Below are 21,332 nucleotides of genomic sequence, written 5' to 3' on the forward strand. Positions count from 1 at the left end.
TATGCTCTTCGCACGCATTCATCCTAAAACCGCTCAAACTATTTAATCAGACCCTGCTTTTCTGTATGATCAGCTGCCAGAATAGCCCCTTTTCACCACCTTTATTTCCCATTCAGTTGCAGCTCTTTGAAATCCTCGTCTGTAAAGTTTTTGATGTTTCCTGAACAGCGATACAAAGTTGAGATTTGTGTTTTTTGACGAGGGTGAGCAGGAACTGCGTTACTTATCGTTACTGCCCACTCAGTGCCTCAATCATCATCAGTCCTACCCAAGGAGAGCCTCTTTTAGGAACAAGATCTGCTCTATCTCTGCATAATTATTTATAAACATACTAAAAATCTATTTATGAATAATACATTTTGGATTTTGCTATTGTTAGATAAAATATGGACATTATCATCAGGTGATTCTTGATGTGGAACCTTTCAAAATGTTCCTATTTAGTGTTTTAATTGGTGCCATAAAAAGGCAATGTCATAAAAGTGTAGCGTTTGTAATTGAAACCTAAATGTACGTTACAATTAAATTTTATAAATTATTATGAATTATTTGTGATAATTGCAAATGTTATTAATAACAATAATTTATAAAATAATACCAACAACAGTCACAATCATAATATATTATTAGTTATTTTATTTGAATTTATTTATTTATTTTATGCTATTTTTAATTAAAATAAAAAATAATAATTTAAAAGTGGAGTTCTATAGTAGCTAAAATTTGCCATTTATATATGATATGATATGATTGATATGATATAATATGATATTATATTATATTGTATTATAAATTATCATGAATTATAATACTTGCAAATATTATTAATAATAATGACAATATTTTACAAAATAATAACAATAACAATCATAATATATTGTTATTTATTGTATTTGAATTTATGTATTTATTTTATGCTATTTTTTAATTAAAATTTTTAATTCAAATGTGGAGGTCTATAGTAGCTAAAAATTGCCATTTACCTATTATATTATATTATATTATATTATATTATATTATATTATATTATATTATATTATATTATATTATATTATATTATATTATATTATATTATATTATATTATATTATATTATATTATATTATATTATATTATATTATATTGATGCCTCTTTTACAGCATGCTGATTGCATTTCTGCTTTCATTTTAAATGTTTGCCCATTAAAAGCAACATTTGAACTATAGGAACATCAACGAAATAAACAGAAGAGTCGTTTTTCTGTATTGCTTCAAGCTATTTCATACATGTCGCTGTTTCAGTGTGCACTGAAGGAAACTATGAAAAGTTCCCTGAGATGAATGAATCGTCTTCATGTAAAGCATGAAACACTTATTTGAAAGAGTTTGTCACTCTAGCATCTATGCATTCCATACAATAGAGTGTGTATCCGTAGAAAACTGATAGCCGCGAGATAAGCAGAGATATACTGTAAGCTGTCTTCTCTGCAGTGATCATTTTTCTCCCCTGATACCACGCAGGCCTCTGAGGCTGATGTGAAACACAGCAGATATCAGAAACAAAAGGCACAGTGCCGAGGTTAGTTCAGTCACTGTGGGACCGGTTGACTGAGTCGACTAGGTAATTGGTTGCGTCTACCCGCCCAGCAGGGCCCCTCTCCCCAGAAGCCAAGTCATGCACCTCCTCTTCTCTGGCTGCTCTCTTCTATTACTCATCATCCCAACACCTCACCAGGCTAGCGGTGCGAAGCTACACCGTGCCGCCGTGCAGCCAGCCCACGCTCCCAAACTTCTCGACAACAACAGCCACGGCGGCGCAGCAGGTCGGGGCTTGTGGCAGGCGGATTTGCAGCTTGAGCCTTCTTTTAATGAGGGGAAAATAAGTACTTGTTGTTCTGTGTCTTGTGTGTCACCACCCCCATCCCCACCTACCCACCACCACCACCACCACCACTATGGCTAAGCAGTTCTACCTTCCCTTCAGCGACGAAATGAGAAAAAAAGAAAAAAAAAGGTGCACTAATTAAGATGGCTTCCTGGGATTTGAAAGAGGGGGTTGGCTGTGGCTTCTCCCACAGTGGCAGGGCCTTGAGGAGGAGATGGGGGTGGTGTTGTGCAAGAGGACTCGTCGGGCATAGCTCCTCTCGGTTCCTCCTTCCTTCCTTTAGTCCCACTGCTTGGCTTGTTTGGCTTGATGAGTCTGCTGCTAAACATGTGTTTTTTCTTCTTGTAATTAAGCGAGGTTTTTACAGGAGCCGGGTATTTCCCTTCTTCTTCTTCTTCTTCTTTATTTATTTATTTTATCCTGGCATATTGGGCTCTCCGGGGGGATTGGTGGAAAGAGAAACAGAGGGGTTTGCGTTCGTCTTGGTAGGCAGCCTCATTGAAGTTCTCCCACCTTGATTATGTACAGTGAGCATGAATGGAGAAAGCGTGGGCCAATAGGCTCTTTGTTGTTCAAGGACACGTGAAGGTTACCGCATGGGATGGTGATAAAGGTTTAGATGTGGATTTCTGCATCATTAGGAGGTTGATTTCATCCACCTATTGTTAAGTATTGACTGGCATCGGCTCACTGCGTATCCGTTTCTTTTGGACACCTGTATCTCTCACAATGTAGGACGTTTGTCTCCCAAAAGCACTAAACGAGACCATTATCTGTGTTGAATCAGAGCGTGGTCTGAATGCAACATCTTCACTCCTGTGATGAGTAACAGTTACATGACATTCTCAGTCCAATAGTGACAAATCTACGAATGTTCTGTGACTGACTTGAAGTCCAGAACAATTGGTGAGTAATTTCTCTTGCGTTTACCAAATGATTGTCTTTGTTTGGTCGTGAATCACGCGAAAACTATTTGTAAAGCTCCCCCACCTCCAAAAAAAAGAGAGAAAAAGTTCCCACTCTAACACACGTTTTTAAGTTGTGTGTCGCTCTAAAAATAGCTACCAAAATATGAGGGTTATTGAGGTTTTTTTTTTCATTGTTTGTGTCTGTCTGACAAGGATCTGAGAGTCTGAGTCGGGGGGAAGCGGGGTGGGCATGGACTTGACAGGAGAGTGAGGCACGTCGAGAGTCGGAGAATGAGAACGTGGTGAGTGTGTGTGGATGTGTGTGTGGTGGGGGAGACAGAGAGGGAAAGGGGACGAGCCTTTCAGCTCCTCCAGAGGGTTGGAATTCCTCCCGAGCTGTTCCCCCCCTTTGGCAGGCACTTGTGAAAACAATTCCCCAGCTTTTAGTCACTCCGCAGATCCAATTGCCATTTCCACTTTGGAGGGAATGAGAGTGCGAGGCAATCCAGATAGACAGAACACAGAGAGGGAAAGAGAGAAGAGTTTTAATCGGGTTGGACAGATGCCGAGGCCAGTTGAACGGTTGTGCGTTATTAATATCTTATGAAGGCTGTCTGGCAGCGCGAGCTCACCGTCTTGTGTGGTTTTTGTGTTTGTACGTTGCAGCGGCGGCCATTGCAGTGGCTAAATGAAGAACTTGTGAACATGCACGAGGGAAGGACTCTACCTTTCACTTCGGTGACTTCCCCAGATGCTTTGGCCCAAAGAAAGATGGAAAGGAATGGGAAGAGTAAGACACTTAACTCATAACTAGTCCCCCACATTTGATTTGCAATGTATAAGTAATGGAGTGAAACTGTTTGATGAAAGTTTGTTTTCATATTCGTAGCTTATATTGCAGATCATCTTTACGTGCAACGGTAAAGACCAAGTGATGAACATGCCAAAATATTTAGTTTTCCATTATACAAAGCTACACTGTATGCGGAAAATAATGTGCAAGTTAACATCTGTGTGTCTCTGCCAAGTGTGCTTTCTGCTCCAGCTAAAGGAGATGAATAGGCATAGTAAACAAACCTCCTGCTTTTCCAGGCTTGAGCCAAGACTGCTGCACAGAACCCATTCAGTGAGCCAACAGGAGATCCTCCATACGCCACGTCGCCGAGCCTCGCACCTTTCCCCCCCTTTTGACCCCTCGACCGACTCGCACCATGACTTCTGAGCTGGAGAGCAGCCTCACCTCCATGGACTGGCTTCCCCAGCTCAGCATGAGGGCGGCAATCCAGAAGGCGGACGCGGGCCACCACCACGGACACCACCATGGACACCACCACCACCACCACCACGCGCACCACCACGGGCACGGGCCTGGCAAGAAGATCGTGCATTTGGACCCGGGAACGACGCTGGACCAAGAGGAGGCGGCGCAGCACAGAGATGGGAAACCTCCCTACAGCTATGCCAGCCTCATCACCTTCGCCATCAACGGCTCGCCACGCAAACGGATGACGCTCAGCGAGATCTATCAGTGGATCTGTGACAACTTCCCCTACTACAGAGAGGCGGGCAGCGGTTGGAAGGTAAGAAAATGGGAAAAGTCGACTGTGTCATTTGGATTTTTGCTCTTAGGGGTTGAAAGAGAATCTGATTCCAGGAAGGTAAAACATCTGCATCACACAAAACATTCAGGTTGCAAGCCTCCCCTTATTTTGGCTGATATTCAAAGCAAATTCTATCACTTTGAGCAAGTAGATTGACCAGAATTGGGTTCGGAACCACGCTAGTCTGATCAGGTGTGGTTGGGCTTTGTTTTTACATCCACAGGTTTCAGCTCCGTGTTTCAATATATTTAATATTCTGCTGGATCTGATATGGTTTAGAGAATATGTTTGAAAATCAATAGTCTATGTTACAAAGTAATTCAGTTCAATGAGTTACTTTTTGGAATTTGATTCACAGATATTACAGTAATTAGAATAATGTGCCTATTTCTAATACAGTTAACCACAGAATGTTGTATTGGTTGTGCAGGTTTCGGTTCTTTCTGTAAATTAGTTTTGAATTATTTAGAATGCTCTATTTCGGATCTCTTTTGGATTTGGTCCCAATATGCCACTTGATTTGCTCCTTCACATATCAATTAAATCTTCTAGTTTCTAATTAAATTACTTATTATATTAAAAATTAAATTTCAAAGCGAATTGCTACTGGATACATGCTTGGTCACACCTCTGGAACTTATATCTCTGTTGCTCACATACATGTCAACTTATATGGAATTTCCATAAATTATACAGCTTTTTCCCCATTTATATTGCTTACAGATGTACATAAAATTATATGGATTACAAAAAAATCAGCATACATTTGGTAAAAGTTCACTCTGGTGGTCAGCTGCAGCCATCGGCAGACTTTTCTGTGCTGTGAAGTTGCAGAACTTCAGCTCTGACTGCATTTTGTCGGGGCATCAGACATCGGAAGTGCAAATATCTGTGGTTGACTCTCTCTCTGATGTATGTTTCCTCTGGTGCAGTTTTGATTTAAAATGTTTATTTGCATCAAACACACCGGATGCCACCAGCTTGATTTCTCACACTCAGACTGTGCAGTTATTTGCTAGTGTGATGATGCCGTTAAACATTAAATAATAAAGTGTTTACTGCATTTGCTGCCATGTATAGACTGTGGATGGATTTTGAAGGCCTTTATATTGGAGGATGCAGGTTGGCATCCGAGGGGGTTGACATGTGCAGAGAATACACAAACCTCATCCAGTGGTTTGTCTGCAAGTGCACACAAACCTTTTAGTGAACCGAGGATGATTGACAGATGCATTTCGTCTCATTCAGATGACATTATTAAATCCTTATGCAAATGCAGCTATGCAAATCCTGGCTAATATGAGCAGAAAGGTGCCTGTGTTGTTGGAGACAAATGAATAGATCCCTGCGGTTGTGTCTTGGGGATTCTCTGCCTTATTAGTGAAGAAGGGGATGGATATAGTCCTTCCACTGACACACTGAAAAGGCTGTCTGCAAACTATCAACCAATTCATCTCAGTGAGAGCGGGAACATTTTTCTTCTTCTCTCATTATTTCTCTCTCTTTCACTTTCCATCTTCATCTCCCAAACACTCCACCAAACGCCCTCCTCTCTCCTTCACTCTCTTAGTCACTCACTCCTCTCCTCTCTTCTTCTTTTTTCCCTTTTTCACGAACCTGCGTTTGTTCCCCGTCTATAATCTTCGGCTTGGCGTTCCCTGAACGGAGATGCGTGCCAGAAACGGAGACAAAAAGGTTATGATATGAGCCAGGTTGTTTTGGCAGAGCTTCTTACCTGCATGTAGGATTCAATCAATTAGTTTTCCTGTTCGGAGAGAGAGGATAAGGGTTACTGAGACCATTCAGGCTTTCTCTCACCACAGCTCATGACTGCATTCTCCTGCTGGTTGTATTTGAGTGCCAGGTTGTTTTAGTATCCCATAATTATGCCGCTAGATTCATTGATTTGAGTGTGTGGCTGCATTCTAGGAGGATCATTAAGGCACTCTGCTGATGGCATTGTGGTTTTCTTTTCACACGTTCTGGCATTCGTCCATGATAGCAGTGCAGGGAGTTTGTTGCGAGACACAAAACCCGGCGTTGTGTTGCTTTCCAGTCGGGCCAGGGCCGTAGAAAGAAGACACAAAATCTTTTATTTGTAGTGTAGCAATATTTGAAGAACACTTTGAAAACAAAATTCTTAAGATGCTCATACAATACGCTCATTCAATTTGTCTTGGGTTATACAGTCCTGCCCAGATGTGTGGAAAGGAAACACTTTCACCCCCACCAAGCGTGAACTGATATTTTAAAAGCATGCAAAACAACGATTCAAGGTGGATCTCAAGACACATTTCTCTCGTGTAACTTCTCCAGAAAAGGCTGTAAGCCAGGATTGTCAAACTCTTTTTAGTTCAGGTTCCACATTCAGCCCAATTTCATCTCAAGTGACCAGTAAAATCACAGCATAGTAACCTATAAATAACCACAGCTCCTAATTTTTCCTTTGTTTTAGTGAAAAAAAGTACATTCTGAAAATATTCACATTTAAGGAATTACCTTTTTTACAAAACATTATGAACAACCTGAAATTTAAGATAAATAAGTTCAATGTCAACAATATTATGCCTCAGTTTATCATTTCCACATTACAACTTCCAGATCACAGTGTCTACAAAACGACAAGAATCAGACAAAAAAAGCCAAAAAATCCAACAAAAACAAGATAAAATATTACAAAAATGAGATGGAAAATGACAAAAACGAGACCCAAAGTGAGACAAACGACACCAAACAAAACGAGAGACAAAAAATCAGACAAAAAAGTTGCAAAAAATGGACGAATGCTAAAAGCAAGACAACAAATGACACAAATGAGACCAAAAATGGCAAAAACGAGAAACAAAACAACGAAAAAGTAGACAAACACAAGCGAGACAAAAAAAACAAAACGACACACAAAGCAACAAATAAAGCCAAACATATAATAACAAAAATAAGGCAAAAAACACAAGCGAGACAGAAAGGAAACGCAAAACAACAAAAACGAGAAACATAAGACACACGACTAAAGTCAGACAAAAAACAAACAAAAACAAGACAAAATATTAAAAAATGAGACACAAAACGACAAAAGAACAATGAACAATCTAGTATTTTACTTCATGATCAAAACAACTTGTCATGGTCTAGAAATTATTTCAGATTTCTAGTTTTACTAATTTACAATCAGCAGTTAATATCATCTCTGTAATTTTTACACTTTGAGGGCCGGATTGGACCCTCTGGAGGACCACTTTTTAGGGGTGTGCGATATTGCAAGATTTGGCATCGATCCGATACCAAGTGAATACAGAGCCAGTATCGACGATACCGATACTCCAGAGTAACTTTTTCAGTAGTAGAGCTTTAAGCAAATTTTTTTTGCACAGTTACTTTTGTAACGTTAATTATGATATTTTAATACCCCCCTGGTTATTGTCTTTGATAATAAAGTGCCACAGACATTGTCAGTTCTTCTCATCCACCTGGTCCCACCTGGTTACAGGTGAAACACCTCACGAGCTGAACATTTGCTTATTGACAGACATTTACCGATGTTCCCTGAACGCCTCACAGCGCAGACTGTGGTAGGTGCTGCTCAGTGGCTGGTGATCAGACAGGTGTGAGAGCAAAATTTACTGTGAAAGGAGTGAGATAAAGTGTCCTCATTTTAAAGTAGTCCAAGATGAAGCGATTGATTTTATCCATGTGTTTTTCTCTATGAGCGGAGAAAACTGCTCACGTAAGTGCGCTACGTCTTTTAAGAGCGCAGCGCATTTTTAAATTTTAAAGGCTGCAGTCAATTGTTATCTTATAGTGGTTAGAAGCTAAAAATCATGATTGTGATTAATGATTATTTAATTTTGTAACCCTGCTACAGCACGAGTCTTTATAATGGTCTCTGGTTCAGGATCTTCTTGCCTGCAGTCTGATCATTAGCTGGATCTCAGTCGGACTTCTCCCTCTCTGCCTCCTCTTTCCTCAGTGTTGGCTGAGGATCGTCCAACAGCTAAACAGCTCATTCTACACATCAGACAGGAACAGACTGACAGAGCCATGGAAGAAATTAAAGTTATACTTTCCATCACTATGATATATGATGTAGCTGAGCCTGCTTGCTTGTTTGTCTGGCAGCGCTGATTCATGTGACGGTACAACATCCAATCACAAGAGGAGGATTAGCTGCTGCTCCTCAGATGGAGGACCTCTGACAGCCAATCAGGTCGCCTGTTTGTTGAAGCCGCATCAGTGCAGACATACAGGACAGAAACTGAAACTAAAGTGTTGCTACCATTACGCTGCTGTCATTCAATATCAATACCAAGGCTAGTATTGATATTATTGATATTTGGATCGATCCGCCCACCTCTACCGCTTTTGGCCCTCGGGCCGCATGTTTGACACCCCTGCTGTAAACTTATGCTTCCTGGATGACCCAGCTCAGCACAGCGGGGCTTGTTTCACACCAGCCGTGGCCGTCGAAGGGAAAGTTACATAAGTCCGGTTCATTCCAGTTCAGGTGATTGCTGTCAGCTGTGCTCAGTGGGATGCGGACACACAGATTGTCTTGCTGCCATGTTCAGGCAGACATCGCCGACTCGCGTGGAGCCACGTTTGCAGCGGCGAAGCGCTCCGAGGTGCTTGTTTTCTGAATGTACCGAAACACTTAGCTTTCAGAAAACACCTCATACGTTGTCTGTCGTGTTCGCCGTCTCCTTCACCCTCCGCCACACATGCATGCACACACACACACACACACACACACACACACACACACACACCCACAGAGAGACTCCCACTCAGGTAGGCAGCGTACGTGTGCAGTCTGCAGATTGCACACGGGGAGCTCAGCAGGAGATGAGATGGGAGGGTTGGGGGGGCTCTCAGAGAGCAGAGGAGAGTTTTACTACCCAGCACACGCACTCCGTCTGCTCTGTATGATAATGCGAGAGTGCAGGAACGGCAGAGTTGAAACCAGGACAACACACAGTCATGCACGCACACACACACACACACACACACACACACACACACACACACGCACACACACACACACGTTCCCCCAACTGGTTGGTTGACCACCGTTGGATTAACGCACGTCTTCCGTCTGCACACACACGTCTTCAAATGCATTCAAAGCCGTTCTAGTTAGCCGTTATAATCATGCAACTTTCCAAGGTCATGAGATGGGGTTTTTGTGTCTTAGCTGGAGAAAAAAATAATGAATATGGAGAGCTCTTTTCATCTGAGAGGTAATGATGAGAAGCTTCCTCCTGAGCTGTGGAGGAGGTTTAGAGTCTGTAACAAAAAAAATTGTGAAATTAAATAGCACATGCATGCATAAGCAATTTGTTTATGGAGCTTCTAAATTCAGCTTGTGTAACATGCATGCATAGCATTTTTTTTTGTACTGGAGTGCTGGATACAGCTGGAGTGGAATGCAAACAGCATTGCATCAGGCTGCGTCATTTTCGGATATTATTTTGTATGGCTGGAACGGCATTATCTCCCCTCTATATTATCTTTACCAGCCTCTCCCTCTCTCGACCTGTGTCCTACGCTCTGCTTTCCCATGCCCTCTGCAGCCCCCTCACATCCCTTTACTTTTGAGTCCGACCTGACTGCAGCTCATCATGCACTCAGCAGGAAGCCAGGGCCGCACCGGGGGTTCCTTTTCCTTACGCTCCGGCTTTGTCTCATATTAAAGAAAGTGAGTCATCTGTAGTGAAAGAAGGTTTATTAGGTCTATTTTTCTATCCATGTGCAGCCAGTATTTTTTTATTGAATGGAAAAGAGAGTAGAGTAGTGACAAACTGCAACTGGGGGCAGTCGGGGGCTCGGCTGCTGAGGGCATCTACACCGTCTGGTGGGCTGAGAAACCGCTTGGCCATCGGGTCGTCCCGTTCAGTCACGATTTTAAACTCCAAAAACTGACCTTCAACACACGCCCTTCGGTCCTTGCTGCTCGGCGTTTTATGTTTTCCCTTAATTAGCTTTCACTTTATGCTCTTTCAGTGTTTTTATAGAGCACTATCTGCATTTGTTTTGCTACAGGTTGTTTGGCTGCTGATTTTATGTCTTGTTGAAATGATGTTTTCTACTAGTAAAGATATTCAATGCAGTTTAATTTTAATAAAGGAGCAGCGTGAAGGATTTACACTCGGTTAGCAGTGAGGTTGAAGGTTGCAACAGCATTCCCAAGCAGGAATTTTTGGTCATGTCTAGCAGCATGGTGGTCTCGGAGGAAGAGGAGCTGCTCTTTAAGGAATCAAATGGGATTTCTGAGGTATTCATTATTCATTTCATTCTCTGGGGTTTCAAGGCCACCATGTGTGCAAATGCATGTGCACATCAGTATTAGTGACAGGTACAATATTTCCACATTCAACCACCAATTTGTAGGCGATAATCATCATTTTAAAGACTGTACATAAACTCTAACAGCTTCTGATCTGCTCTGAATGTGGCAGCAGATGACAATAAAACCTTTGTTGTTAGGATTCCACTGAAGGTGGATTGAATATCAAGATTGGATGAGTCTTTTCTGTTACTTGCATTAAAAGGGAATTAATTTTAAACAGTATTGAAACTATGTAAGAGCTTGGAAATGATCAAACTACCTTGCATTAAGTAGCGATGGTATTATCCTCCAGAGAACTGAGGGAAAAACTTTTTTTTCAAACTTTTTTGTGATTTCCCGCCTTTTTGGAGCTAAAACAACAACTCACAAGTTAGAATTTTATAACAATATTTTCATTTTAGAGACAGCAGAACAATTTTACCATCAACTAACACAATGTAGCATTAGAACACAGGAGTGATGGTTGCTGGAAATGTTCCTCTGTACCCCTATGAAGATATTACATTAAAAATCAGCTGTTTCCAGCTACAATAGTCATTTACCTCATTAACAACATCTGCACTGCATTTCTCATTCATTTAATGGTATCCTCATTGGAAAAAAAAAAGTTTTTCTTTCAACAATAAGGATCTTTCTAAGGGACCCCACACTGTTGAACTGTAGTGTACACACTAATGGAAACATTGTTAATACTATATTCTATTACTGCCACATCCCTATGTAATAAATCCTACTCACTGGTCCTTTAAGTTTTTTAATGGTTAGTTGACAGACAAATAATTTTACTATTGGAATAATTATTATTATTATAAAGTTTCAGCTTCTCAAATGTGAGAATTTGTTGCTTTTGTCAGTTTAAAATCATTGCTGTAAGTAGATTGTCTTAGATTAAAGATGATAGGATTTGGTTGTGGGATCAGTTGAAGACAATTTCTCACTACTTTTTGAGGTTTTAAAGACTGCACGATAAATGAGTCAAATTGAAAAATGGCACATATTTTATTCTCTATTCTATTTCGCTTTACTCTGTTCTGTTCATGCTAAGATGGAAAATGTCAGCTACTTAGAATTCATCTTTCTATTGTACGGTTATTGAAATTTGAAGGTCTTCCCATTATCTACCACTTGAGAAACACAGGCTTGACCCGTACCTTCATCAAATGGCTTCGCTGCCGTCTGTGCTGACTAACCTGCTCTCTTGTGACCCCTGTGGCCTCGGGCTAGCTCTCATGCAGCCGGGCTAATTGCCTGCGAATTAGCAAGGCCTAATGTGGCGTTGTAAAGGGCAACACTGCTGCAGTGGCCTTTGGCCTTTGGCTGAACACCACATGTCACAGACAATCACCTGATATGAATCAGCACCGGGCCATTATTCTGGCTGCCTTCTTTTCCTGCCTGCTCTATGAGAGCTCAGCGACTGAGCACAGCGGAGGTCGATGCTCCGTGTCAAGTGTGCTTATGTATGTGGAGGAAGTCTGCTGTCATTGGCTGCTGGGAGTCATTATGTAGCTGGAGCTGCTCTGAAGCTCCTCAGTTTGTCTCTCATGAGCACAATTCAGATTTCACCACCGTACTCTGCTTGTTGTGATTCAGATTTTAATAATATGTGCGTCTCTACATCTACAATATGTACAGTTGCATACAAAATGATTCAACCCCCCTGACATTTTTGACAGTCTGGTAAAATGTGATGCTGAACGATGCTTCCAACAGTCTCTAGGAACATTCAACAGCTTGGATATCTTCTTGTACCCATTTCCTGTCTTGTGCAAAGTAACAATCTCCTCTTCAACTTCAGGGACCTCTCTCTGGCCTGAACTATGTTGCTTGCTAGAGGCATACAGGTGTGTGGCATTTGAGTTGAACTGCAATTGTCTGTATTTACCTAGCATTGTTTATAGGGGGTTGAATAATTTTGCAACCTACTTTTTGTAAAAAAGTATAAATTTTGGATGGATTATGATTAAATCTTTATTTTGCTTTGGTATTATATTTCAGTAAACTAACTGTCCACCTCTTATATGATATAGGAATCGCCTGCAGTTGTAATGTTGCTCATTTTTCCAGAATGTCAAAAAAGTCAGAGGGGGTTGAATAGTTTTGCATGCGGCTGTAGTGTGTAACATGATGTTGAGCACATGAACGTGTCTACAGCTGCTTGTTTGTGTGTGTGTGTGTGTGTGTGAGCGTTTCTGTCAGTATTTTCCAGAAAGTCATTGTAAAAGAGTCTGATAGCGGTGACTGGGTAAATGCCACAGCTGTCTGTTTGTTTTATTGAGTCTCACCTCTGACTGTGTGTTTATACCTTCGTTACCAAGGAACACATACAGAGCTGTTACATGTACCTTAGCATGTCGTACTGGACCAGGATCTGCTGTCCAGATGTGTGTGTTTGGGTCTGAAGGTCAAAGCCTCCTTCATGAGATTGTCTTCAAAATGTTGGTATACAATAAGGAGTCCTTATAATTCAAATGAAATCTCGACTCTGGAATGAAATTATTTGATAGTTCAGTTCAGGTCACCTTCAGCAAAGATGAACGATTTCCAAGACATGATCAGAGCTCATTACTGATGGTAGAAAATAACCTGCTGTCATCCAGTTTACCACAAACACAATCAAACATCCTCTTAAAACTTTTGAAATGTAGACAGTAATAAAAAGGTGTTGGAAATTGTGCTTTTTGTGTCATAAAAAAATGCTTGTGCAGTTCCAAATACTGGTGAATTATAATAATCTCATACACAAAATGACAATATTCCAAACTGTACCAGAAATAAAGCAGCAGAAACAAATCTGCTCGTCTGTTTCATCATACTAGGCCCTGTAACATACCTTCATATTCAGCTTCTTAGCACGAGTGTTAATATCCTACATGGACACAATAGTTCTGGTTTTACACACATGATATTTCAGTTTTTCTTTTTTCCTTGAGGTCAGAGTTCAGTTAGAAAAAAGGATTTGCTGAAATGTCAATCTGGTTCTGATGACAGTTTTGTTGTTGATGCATGCAGTCACCATGTGATTCAAGAAAAGAAAAAGGTGCCTGAAAATCTTTTATCCTTAGTATGTCATTTGGTGAGAAATGCTTTTTTCACATCTGAAACATGAACACACAAAATATATACCACCTTACAGCTTTATTTATCTATGATATTTAATTATAAAACTAGTAAAAAAATTCTAAGCATTGATGTTCCTAATGCAACAAATATCGTCTTCCTCAATCTGTTTGTTCAGGGGTATCAAACATGAGGCCCGCGGGCCAAAAGCGGCACTCCAGAGGGTCCAATCCAGCCCTCAAAGTGGAAAATTTACAGAGAAGACATTAACTGCAGTTTGTAAATTAGTAAAAGTGTAAATTTAAAATAATTTCTAGACCATGACAAGTTGTTTTGATCTGCAAAAATATACTAGGTTGCTCTTTTGTCGTTTTGTGTCTCGTTTTTGTTGTTTTTTGTCTTGTTTTTTTTGTCTGACTTTTGTCGTTTGTCTCATGTTTTGTCGGTTTATGTTTCCTTTTTGTCTTGCTTGTGTTTTTTGTTTTGTTTTAATTATTTTGTTTCCCTTTATTTATTGTTTTTGTTTGTCCATTTTTTTGTCGCTTTGTGTCTCATTTTTGTCATATTTTGTCTCATTTTTGTAATATTTTGTCTTATTTTTGTAATATTTTGTCTTGTTTTTGTTGTTTTTTTGTCTGACTTTTGTCGTTTTGATCATAAAGTAGTTCCAGATACCTGAGACTGAATGTTTTGTGATTTGTGATCTGTAAGTTGTAATGTGTACATGATAAACTGAGGCATAAAGTTTTTGAAATTGAGCTTATTTTTCTCTTAAGAAATTTCACGTTGTTCATGGTGTTTTGTAAAAAGATAATTCCTTAAATGTGAACAATTTCAGAATTTACTTTTTGCACTTCTAGGTTATTATGCTGTGAGTTTTACACTCCTGTGTTAGTAAAAGTTACAGAGAAAACTATGAAACAATTCAAATACCAGAGGCTCTCTCCATCTACCACGTGTGTATTTAACGTTAACTGTTGCCATCGATTGGAAAACAAATTAAGATTATCAGCATTTGTGTCATTTTAGATTCTCTGCATACATACACCAGTGCTTGCATGTATAATCACGCACACCCTGCACACGTACACGCAGCTATTAATTATACTTGTATGTGAAACACTGCTAGAGCTTTTAATTACATACTAATCACCAATACCAGTCTCAGTATTAAATTCTTAATTAAAAGCGAGGAATTTCTCTTGCTATCTCCTCGAGCGCTTGGCATTCGTCCAACGCTGTGTTTCCCTCTCTAACCAGCCAGGCCTGTAGCTCTCTCCATATGGCTAATAATAGGCTCAAGGCTGGTTTCCCTACCACTCTGGAATGCAACAATTATACCACAGAATGAGCTTATTCGCCAGTTACAGGGTTTTGCATCCTGCTTGACAGGAGCCTGTCTTTTGTCAGGCCCTAAATAGCATCAGAGCGGATCATAGAACAACAGAGGAAAGTTGAAGCAGTCCAGCTCCAGTGTGTGAGGATTTGTTGCAGGAAAACCTGTGCAAGGCTTTCTTTAGTCAGTGATGGTCAATCATGAAAAGCTGATTAATTTTTAGATTTGTTGATGGAACGTATGAGCAATTTTTAATAGAAACTGGCATAAAATAAAAAAGTACCTTGTGAGTTGTTTGTGTTCTGAACACTTTTACTGCAATCAAACTTTATTGCACAAAGTTATTTCAAGTGTCTTTCTAGACTAAAACTACATTCCAAATTGCGTAGTCTTTCTTCATACTTCCTGTACAAACTTCAGCTTCAGCAACCCCTAAAAAGGGTGTCAAACATGAGGCCTGGGGGCCAAAACCGACCCGCCAGAGGGTCCAATCAGGCCCGCGGGACGACTTTTTAAAGTGTCAGAATTCCAGAGAAGACATTAACTGTAAATTGTAAATTTGTAAAACTATTAATTCAAAATCATTTCTAGACCATGACAGGTTGTTTTGATCATAAAGTAAAATACTAGATTGTTCATTTGTCATTTTGTGTCTCATTTTTGTAATATTTTGTCTTGTTTTTGTTGTTATTGTCTTGTTTTGTCGGACTTTTGTTGTTTGTCTCATGTTTTTGTCATTTTGTTTCCTTTTTGTCTCGCTTGTGTTTTTGTCTTGTTTTGCCATTTTGTGTTTTGCTTTATTCGTTGTTTTGCGCATCATTTTTGTCGTTTTGTTTTTTTGTTTCACTTGTGTTGTTTGTCTATTTTTTTGTCGCTTTGTAACTTTTTTCTAACTTTTTGTGTCTTTGTGGGTTTTTTGTGTTGTCTCATTTTTTTGTTATTTTGTTTCTGGTTTTTGTCGTTTTATGTTTCCTTTTGTTTCGCTTGTTTTTTTTGTTTCATTTTTTGTCATTTTGTGTTTTGCTTTATTCATTGTTTTGTGTGTCATTTTGTAATTTTTTTGTCTCACTTGCGTTGTCTATATTTTTGTCGTTTTGTTTCTCGCTTTTGTCATTTTTTGTCTCGTTTGTGTCATTTGTGGAATTTTTTGTCTTGTTTTTGTCCATTTTTTTGTCGCTTTGTAGTTTTTTGTACAATTTTTTGTCTCATTTCTGTTTTGTTTGGTGTCGTTAGTCTCATTTTTTGTCATTTTGTTTTTCACTTCTGACATTTTGTGTCTCATTTTTTAATTCCTGAAACATGAACTTTTTCAGAACATACTTTTTTGCACTAAAACAAAGGGAAAAATATGGAGCTGTGCTTATTTATCGATTATTAATTATGCTGTGATTTTGATGATCCGCACACTTGAGATCAAATTGGGCTGAATGTGGCCTCTGAACTAAGATGAGTTTGACACCTCTGCACTAGAATATACACACTGCTACATGCTGTATGTATAAAACTGCTACAAGCTAATTCGTCATAATATTGCACTTTAAGTTTTGACCGTCCTGCTCGTATATCTGCATCAAAACAAGCCATCGTCTGTCTTTTTTTTAAACCCTCGCAGACACCAACTGCGCAGAGGATTGTGGGTCAGAATGGGCAGAAAAGCATGCTGGCTTGTGATGTGCAGAATGAGAGCAGATATATGAGGACATCCTGGCATTTTTGGCATGCTGCGTTTGACATACTACGCATTGGGACATGCTAAGTCTTTTTTGGCAGCCTGTATGGTACAGTAGCACTGGAAGACACCCTACTGTACATCTCTTCTTCTGTTTTTGGGTGCCAAACTACAGACTGTGCATCTTAGCCAACATCTGCTAAGTAGTGTGATAGAAAAGGTCCGATTAGTTTACTTAATCTCAACTTGTTAAACCTCTAAACTCATTGACATATATTTCAGATTCTGCAGTCAGACAAGTCAGCTAGGGCAAAAGACACAATCGTAAATGCTAATAATGAGAGGAAGAGAAACAGCAACTCCTGTGCTTCTTCTATGAGAAGCTATTGCATGATTGCAAGGTTGTCAGTCCTATTGATGTTTTAATCACAGAGAAGTTAAAAAGTGACACAAAAAAAGCCCCTCACCTTGGATTTTAACAGCATCACACAGTGTCTCAACAGGCTAACATAGTTTTTAAAAGGCTCCACTTTTTTGGGCAATTATTAATCTGGACAAAATAAAGAGAAAAATGTGTTTTGGTTTTTTTTTTTTCAATTTTAGATGGATAAGGTGGTTTTTATATTTACCCGCTGTAACAGGCTTGTTGACACATCAAGATTAAGCATATTAAACTCTTAATTGTTAAGTTATTTAGGGTTTTTTTACACAAAGAGGTATGCTTAGCAAGCAAATCATTATGAAAGAACATAACTAGAATGACCTTGAGCTAATTACAATTTAAAAAGTTGAAATCAAAGGAAAAATTTAAGCAAAACATTATGAAAGAACATCCACACTCGTTGGTGTTGCTTTCAGTTGTTTCTGTACAACAGATTTCAGTTTAATATCGCTTTGTCTGTCTTTGATTTGTGCTTAAACTAAGATTGATTTGATCTGTGTGCAACAGGCCAAAGTATGCTTTAGCAAGGACCATAAAACACACAATGTGATACATGCATGATAAGACAGATGATACATGCAAAGTACAACTAACATGGAAACTAATTATAGTGTACTGCTATGGTGTACAGCTCTGGCATTAAATATACTACATATATAGCTGGTGGTAAATTCAAAAATATGTAGATGAGCAAATCAAGTATAGCAATTCAATCCACTGCCTTCGTTTCATCAGGTAAGAGTGAGAATAGAGGCAGGCGGCTGTCAGACACCATTGGGATGCCGGTACATCCAGTGCACTGCTTCCTGTTCTTCCTCGTACCCCTCCTCCCTCCCTCCCTGCTCACTCGCCTCCTCCCGGAAAGCCGCTGACAGAAGCTGTCACTTCGCCACAGCCCTGTGCTCGACACAACCAGCAAACGGAAGTGTGCCACCGTGACCTAGTTTGGTCTCCGTGTTATTTTTGAAACACTATATTAAAATTACAGCTGAGAGGATTTGTCTTTCTAAATTAGTTGTGAGATTAGAAATCCTGCTTGTGTCACACAGGAAGGATGGGAGAGTGCTCTGAAAAGTTGAAGCTCATCTTTTGCTACAGCGCGATGCAGTGTTGTAGAAACAAGGTGAACAGTGTGTTTGTGTTGTTTACCTGGTGGATAGTTGGCACAATGATAACAGCAAAATCTTATCTGAGTGTTAGAAATCATTGTGCAGTGTTTCAATATATAACTGAGGGACTTTTGAAGTTCATGGGATATATCTTGCATACATTTTTATTAAAAGTTAAAAAAAATATATGTTTTTTATGTTCATTATGATCTTGTCTTTACAAATTCCATAACTATTTATCAAGGAAACAATCACTTATGAATAAAAAATGACTGGATATCACTAAAATGTCAACTAAGTAACCGTCCCAATTTAATGACTACCACCTTCTAATTAGCTAAACAATAATAAAATGAGCTGATTCAGAAATAACTCAAACCAGTACCTCAAACAACACACCTGCAGTGCTGCTCCTTGCCTTATTTCAATGCATGAAATCCTGCACAAAGCTGCATTTCTTCAGCTAACAGCTGGGTCAGTCTGTGTCGGGTCGGGTCGCGGTGTTGCAGCAGCGCCTCCAAATTTGTTCAGAGTTGCTATTTGGGACCCAAAATTAAATTCTGTCAAATATTGAGCTGAATTTTGAAAGCTTCATATGTTTTCAGACTTGGAAATGTTTGTATTTTCACCCTCAAAAAATATCATTTAACCTGGGAAGCCATTTTAAAGGTTCAGTATCTCCAGAAATATAACTCAACAGACATGAAATTTGCTAAGAAAATAGACAAAACTGTCTCCAAATGATTAAATGGCTCCAGCAGAGGACACATTTAAATTACTAGTTCTTAAAAGTGGGAGATGGTCCAAAATTATCCAAAAAGGCTGGTTTTGGGGAAAAAAGTTCCTGTAACTGCATTCATATATGGATATTTTTATATTTCATACTGAAAATGCAGTTCTTGTTTGACACATCACCAGTTTTTGAGGCCTCAAACATCATTACAATTTGATGTGATTTGATTTCAGATACGGAAACATTTGGTGCTTTAATCTGTTACTCTCTGGTATCCACATTTCATGCTAAAATTACAATCGTTCATTGACATTTCCTCAACTTTTGAGACCCGAGACGCCATTAGAATTTGATGTGATTGATTTCAAGTGTTTTTAAGGGAACATTTGGTGCTTATATCTGTTACCCAGTGTATGCACCATGAATGTGTCCGTAGTTCAGATTAAAAATGCACTCCTTAGTTGACATTTCACCAACTTTTGTATCCTCTAACATCAGTAAAGTTTAATGTGTGCTAGCTACAGAAAGCGTGTGTGCATGCAGGGCTCTATTTTGTCTTTATATGTGCAAAGTTCCAAGTTGCTCCCATGTTTTCATGTTGATATTTAACAACATATGAGCATATTTTGCCTTACTGAATGTTCCTATAATCACATCAAATCCACGTGATGTTTGAGGCCTCAAAGTTTCGACTAAAAACAGTATTTTTTTTTTTTGAACCAAGTTTTTATTGTAATTACATGTCCTTATACATATTTATATGCAACTCAAAATGGACAAACAAGAACACATGAAACACACAAACAAACATACAATTCGGCAACACAGCAAACTCATGGCATCGTCTCAACCCACCTAAAGACAAGAGTGACATTCAAGGAAGAATTAGAGAGCAGCAGAGGGTCGTGAAACATGTCAAAATACACACTCCAGACACAAGTGCAGTTACATCTCCACCTGCAATTCATACAAAAACATCCCCCCTGGCCTGTTAAATCAAATTAAAGTAAGCAATAACTGGGGCCCATAAATTCATAAAGAAACCTAATTTCAAATAGAGTTTTGCTGTTATTTTTTCCATTAAATACACTTTCTTTAATCTTTCTCTCCATTGGTGGAGGGTGGGAGGCAGTGGGCTGAGCCAGGACACCGTTATCATTTTCTTTGCCACCAGTAGCAGGATATGTAATAAATATGCCTGTTTTTTATCCATTGCTTCCTTTGGGATGGAACCGATTATCTAAAAACAGTATTTTTAACATGAAATATGGATATATCCATATATATAAATACACTTAAAGGAACTTTCTGAGCCCCAGTACCAAGCATGTTGGAAAATTTGTTCCATTTTCAGGGATTGGTAATTAAAAATGTAGCCTCTGTTGGAGAGATTCAGTCATTTGGATCTGCTTGAAACAATGTTTTCAGTGTTTGAAATTCTCGAATTTCAGTCAACATATATTACAGAATGTCTCGTCACAAATAAGAAAACTTATCACTGTATTTAGTGAATTCTGTCTGAATTGATCTGATCTGTGATTGGTAAAATGCTTTAATTCACGAAGCTTCACAGCCAGAAAATCCCTAATCAAATCTTTTATACAGGTTCTCTGTTTAATAAATAGTTTAGTTCGTCTGTATTACCTCTCTCTTCGGAAGCAAAACCAGACAGATTAAATCTAAAGCGTGACACCTCAGATGATGGACGGACCTTAATGTTCCAAAATCAAGACAAAATCCTGAGTTTAAAGTTTTTGTCTACCATCCTAAACGTTAAAGTAAGAACTTTTGTCTCTTGTTTGCCTCTCTAGTGGATATTATTTACTGAGAGCCAACATCATGTCAGAAAACCTAAAAATAAGGCTGATACTGAAACTCATCAGTAAGACTAAACTCCAAACCAATGAGATTCAGTTAGAAGCTGCACAAGCGCTGAGAGCTTTTTGTCTCGTCAGCCAGCTCAGGCTCATGTTGCTTGAGAGAGAGTGACTGTCATGGGTTGGCGGCAGTAATGCGTGTGTTCATAGCTTGGTGCAATAATTGAGGCAATGTAGAACTGCAAGACTAGAAATATGTGACCTGCGACAAATAGTCATGATTCTGTTAGTGCCCTAAGTAAAGAAAGTGTGTCAAAGCTGGTTGAGGGTGCATTAAGCTGAGCAGGGCCTGCTGGTTGCTTCCCCAAGCGAAGGAGTTCAAGTATCTCGGGATCTTGTTCACAAGTGATGTGAAAATGGAGTGAGAGATGCACAGGCGGCTTGGTGCAGC

General features: G+C 39.3%; 1 protein-coding gene across 4 annotated transcripts in view; it reads left to right on the top strand.

Annotated features, from left to right (window-relative positions):
• The window catches only part of LOC111585271 (forkhead box protein J3-like), an 86,460-nt gene that overhangs the window by 8,502 nt on the left and 56,626 nt on the right, over positions 1 to 21,332 (top strand). For 3 of the 4 annotated variants that reach the window (XR_002747812.3, XM_023294705.3, XM_023294706.3), the window contains exons 2-3: positions 3,438 to 3,561; positions 3,864 to 4,351. Coding sequence is in view for 3 of the 4 variants with exons in the window: in XM_023294705.3 (XP_023150473.1) it covers positions 3,983 to 4,351 (369 nt within the window). In the remaining variant the exon portion in view is untranslated. The remainder of the gene's footprint in view (positions 1 to 3,437; positions 3,562 to 3,863; positions 4,352 to 21,332) is intronic. The other variant, XM_055012627.1, reaches the window with a different exon arrangement.

Source organism: Amphiprion ocellaris, chromosome 8 (assembly GCF_022539595.1).
Source record: "Amphiprion ocellaris isolate individual 3 ecotype Okinawa chromosome 8, ASM2253959v1, whole genome shotgun sequence".
Taxonomy (NCBI): Eukaryota; Metazoa; Chordata; class Actinopteri; family Pomacentridae; genus Amphiprion; species Amphiprion ocellaris.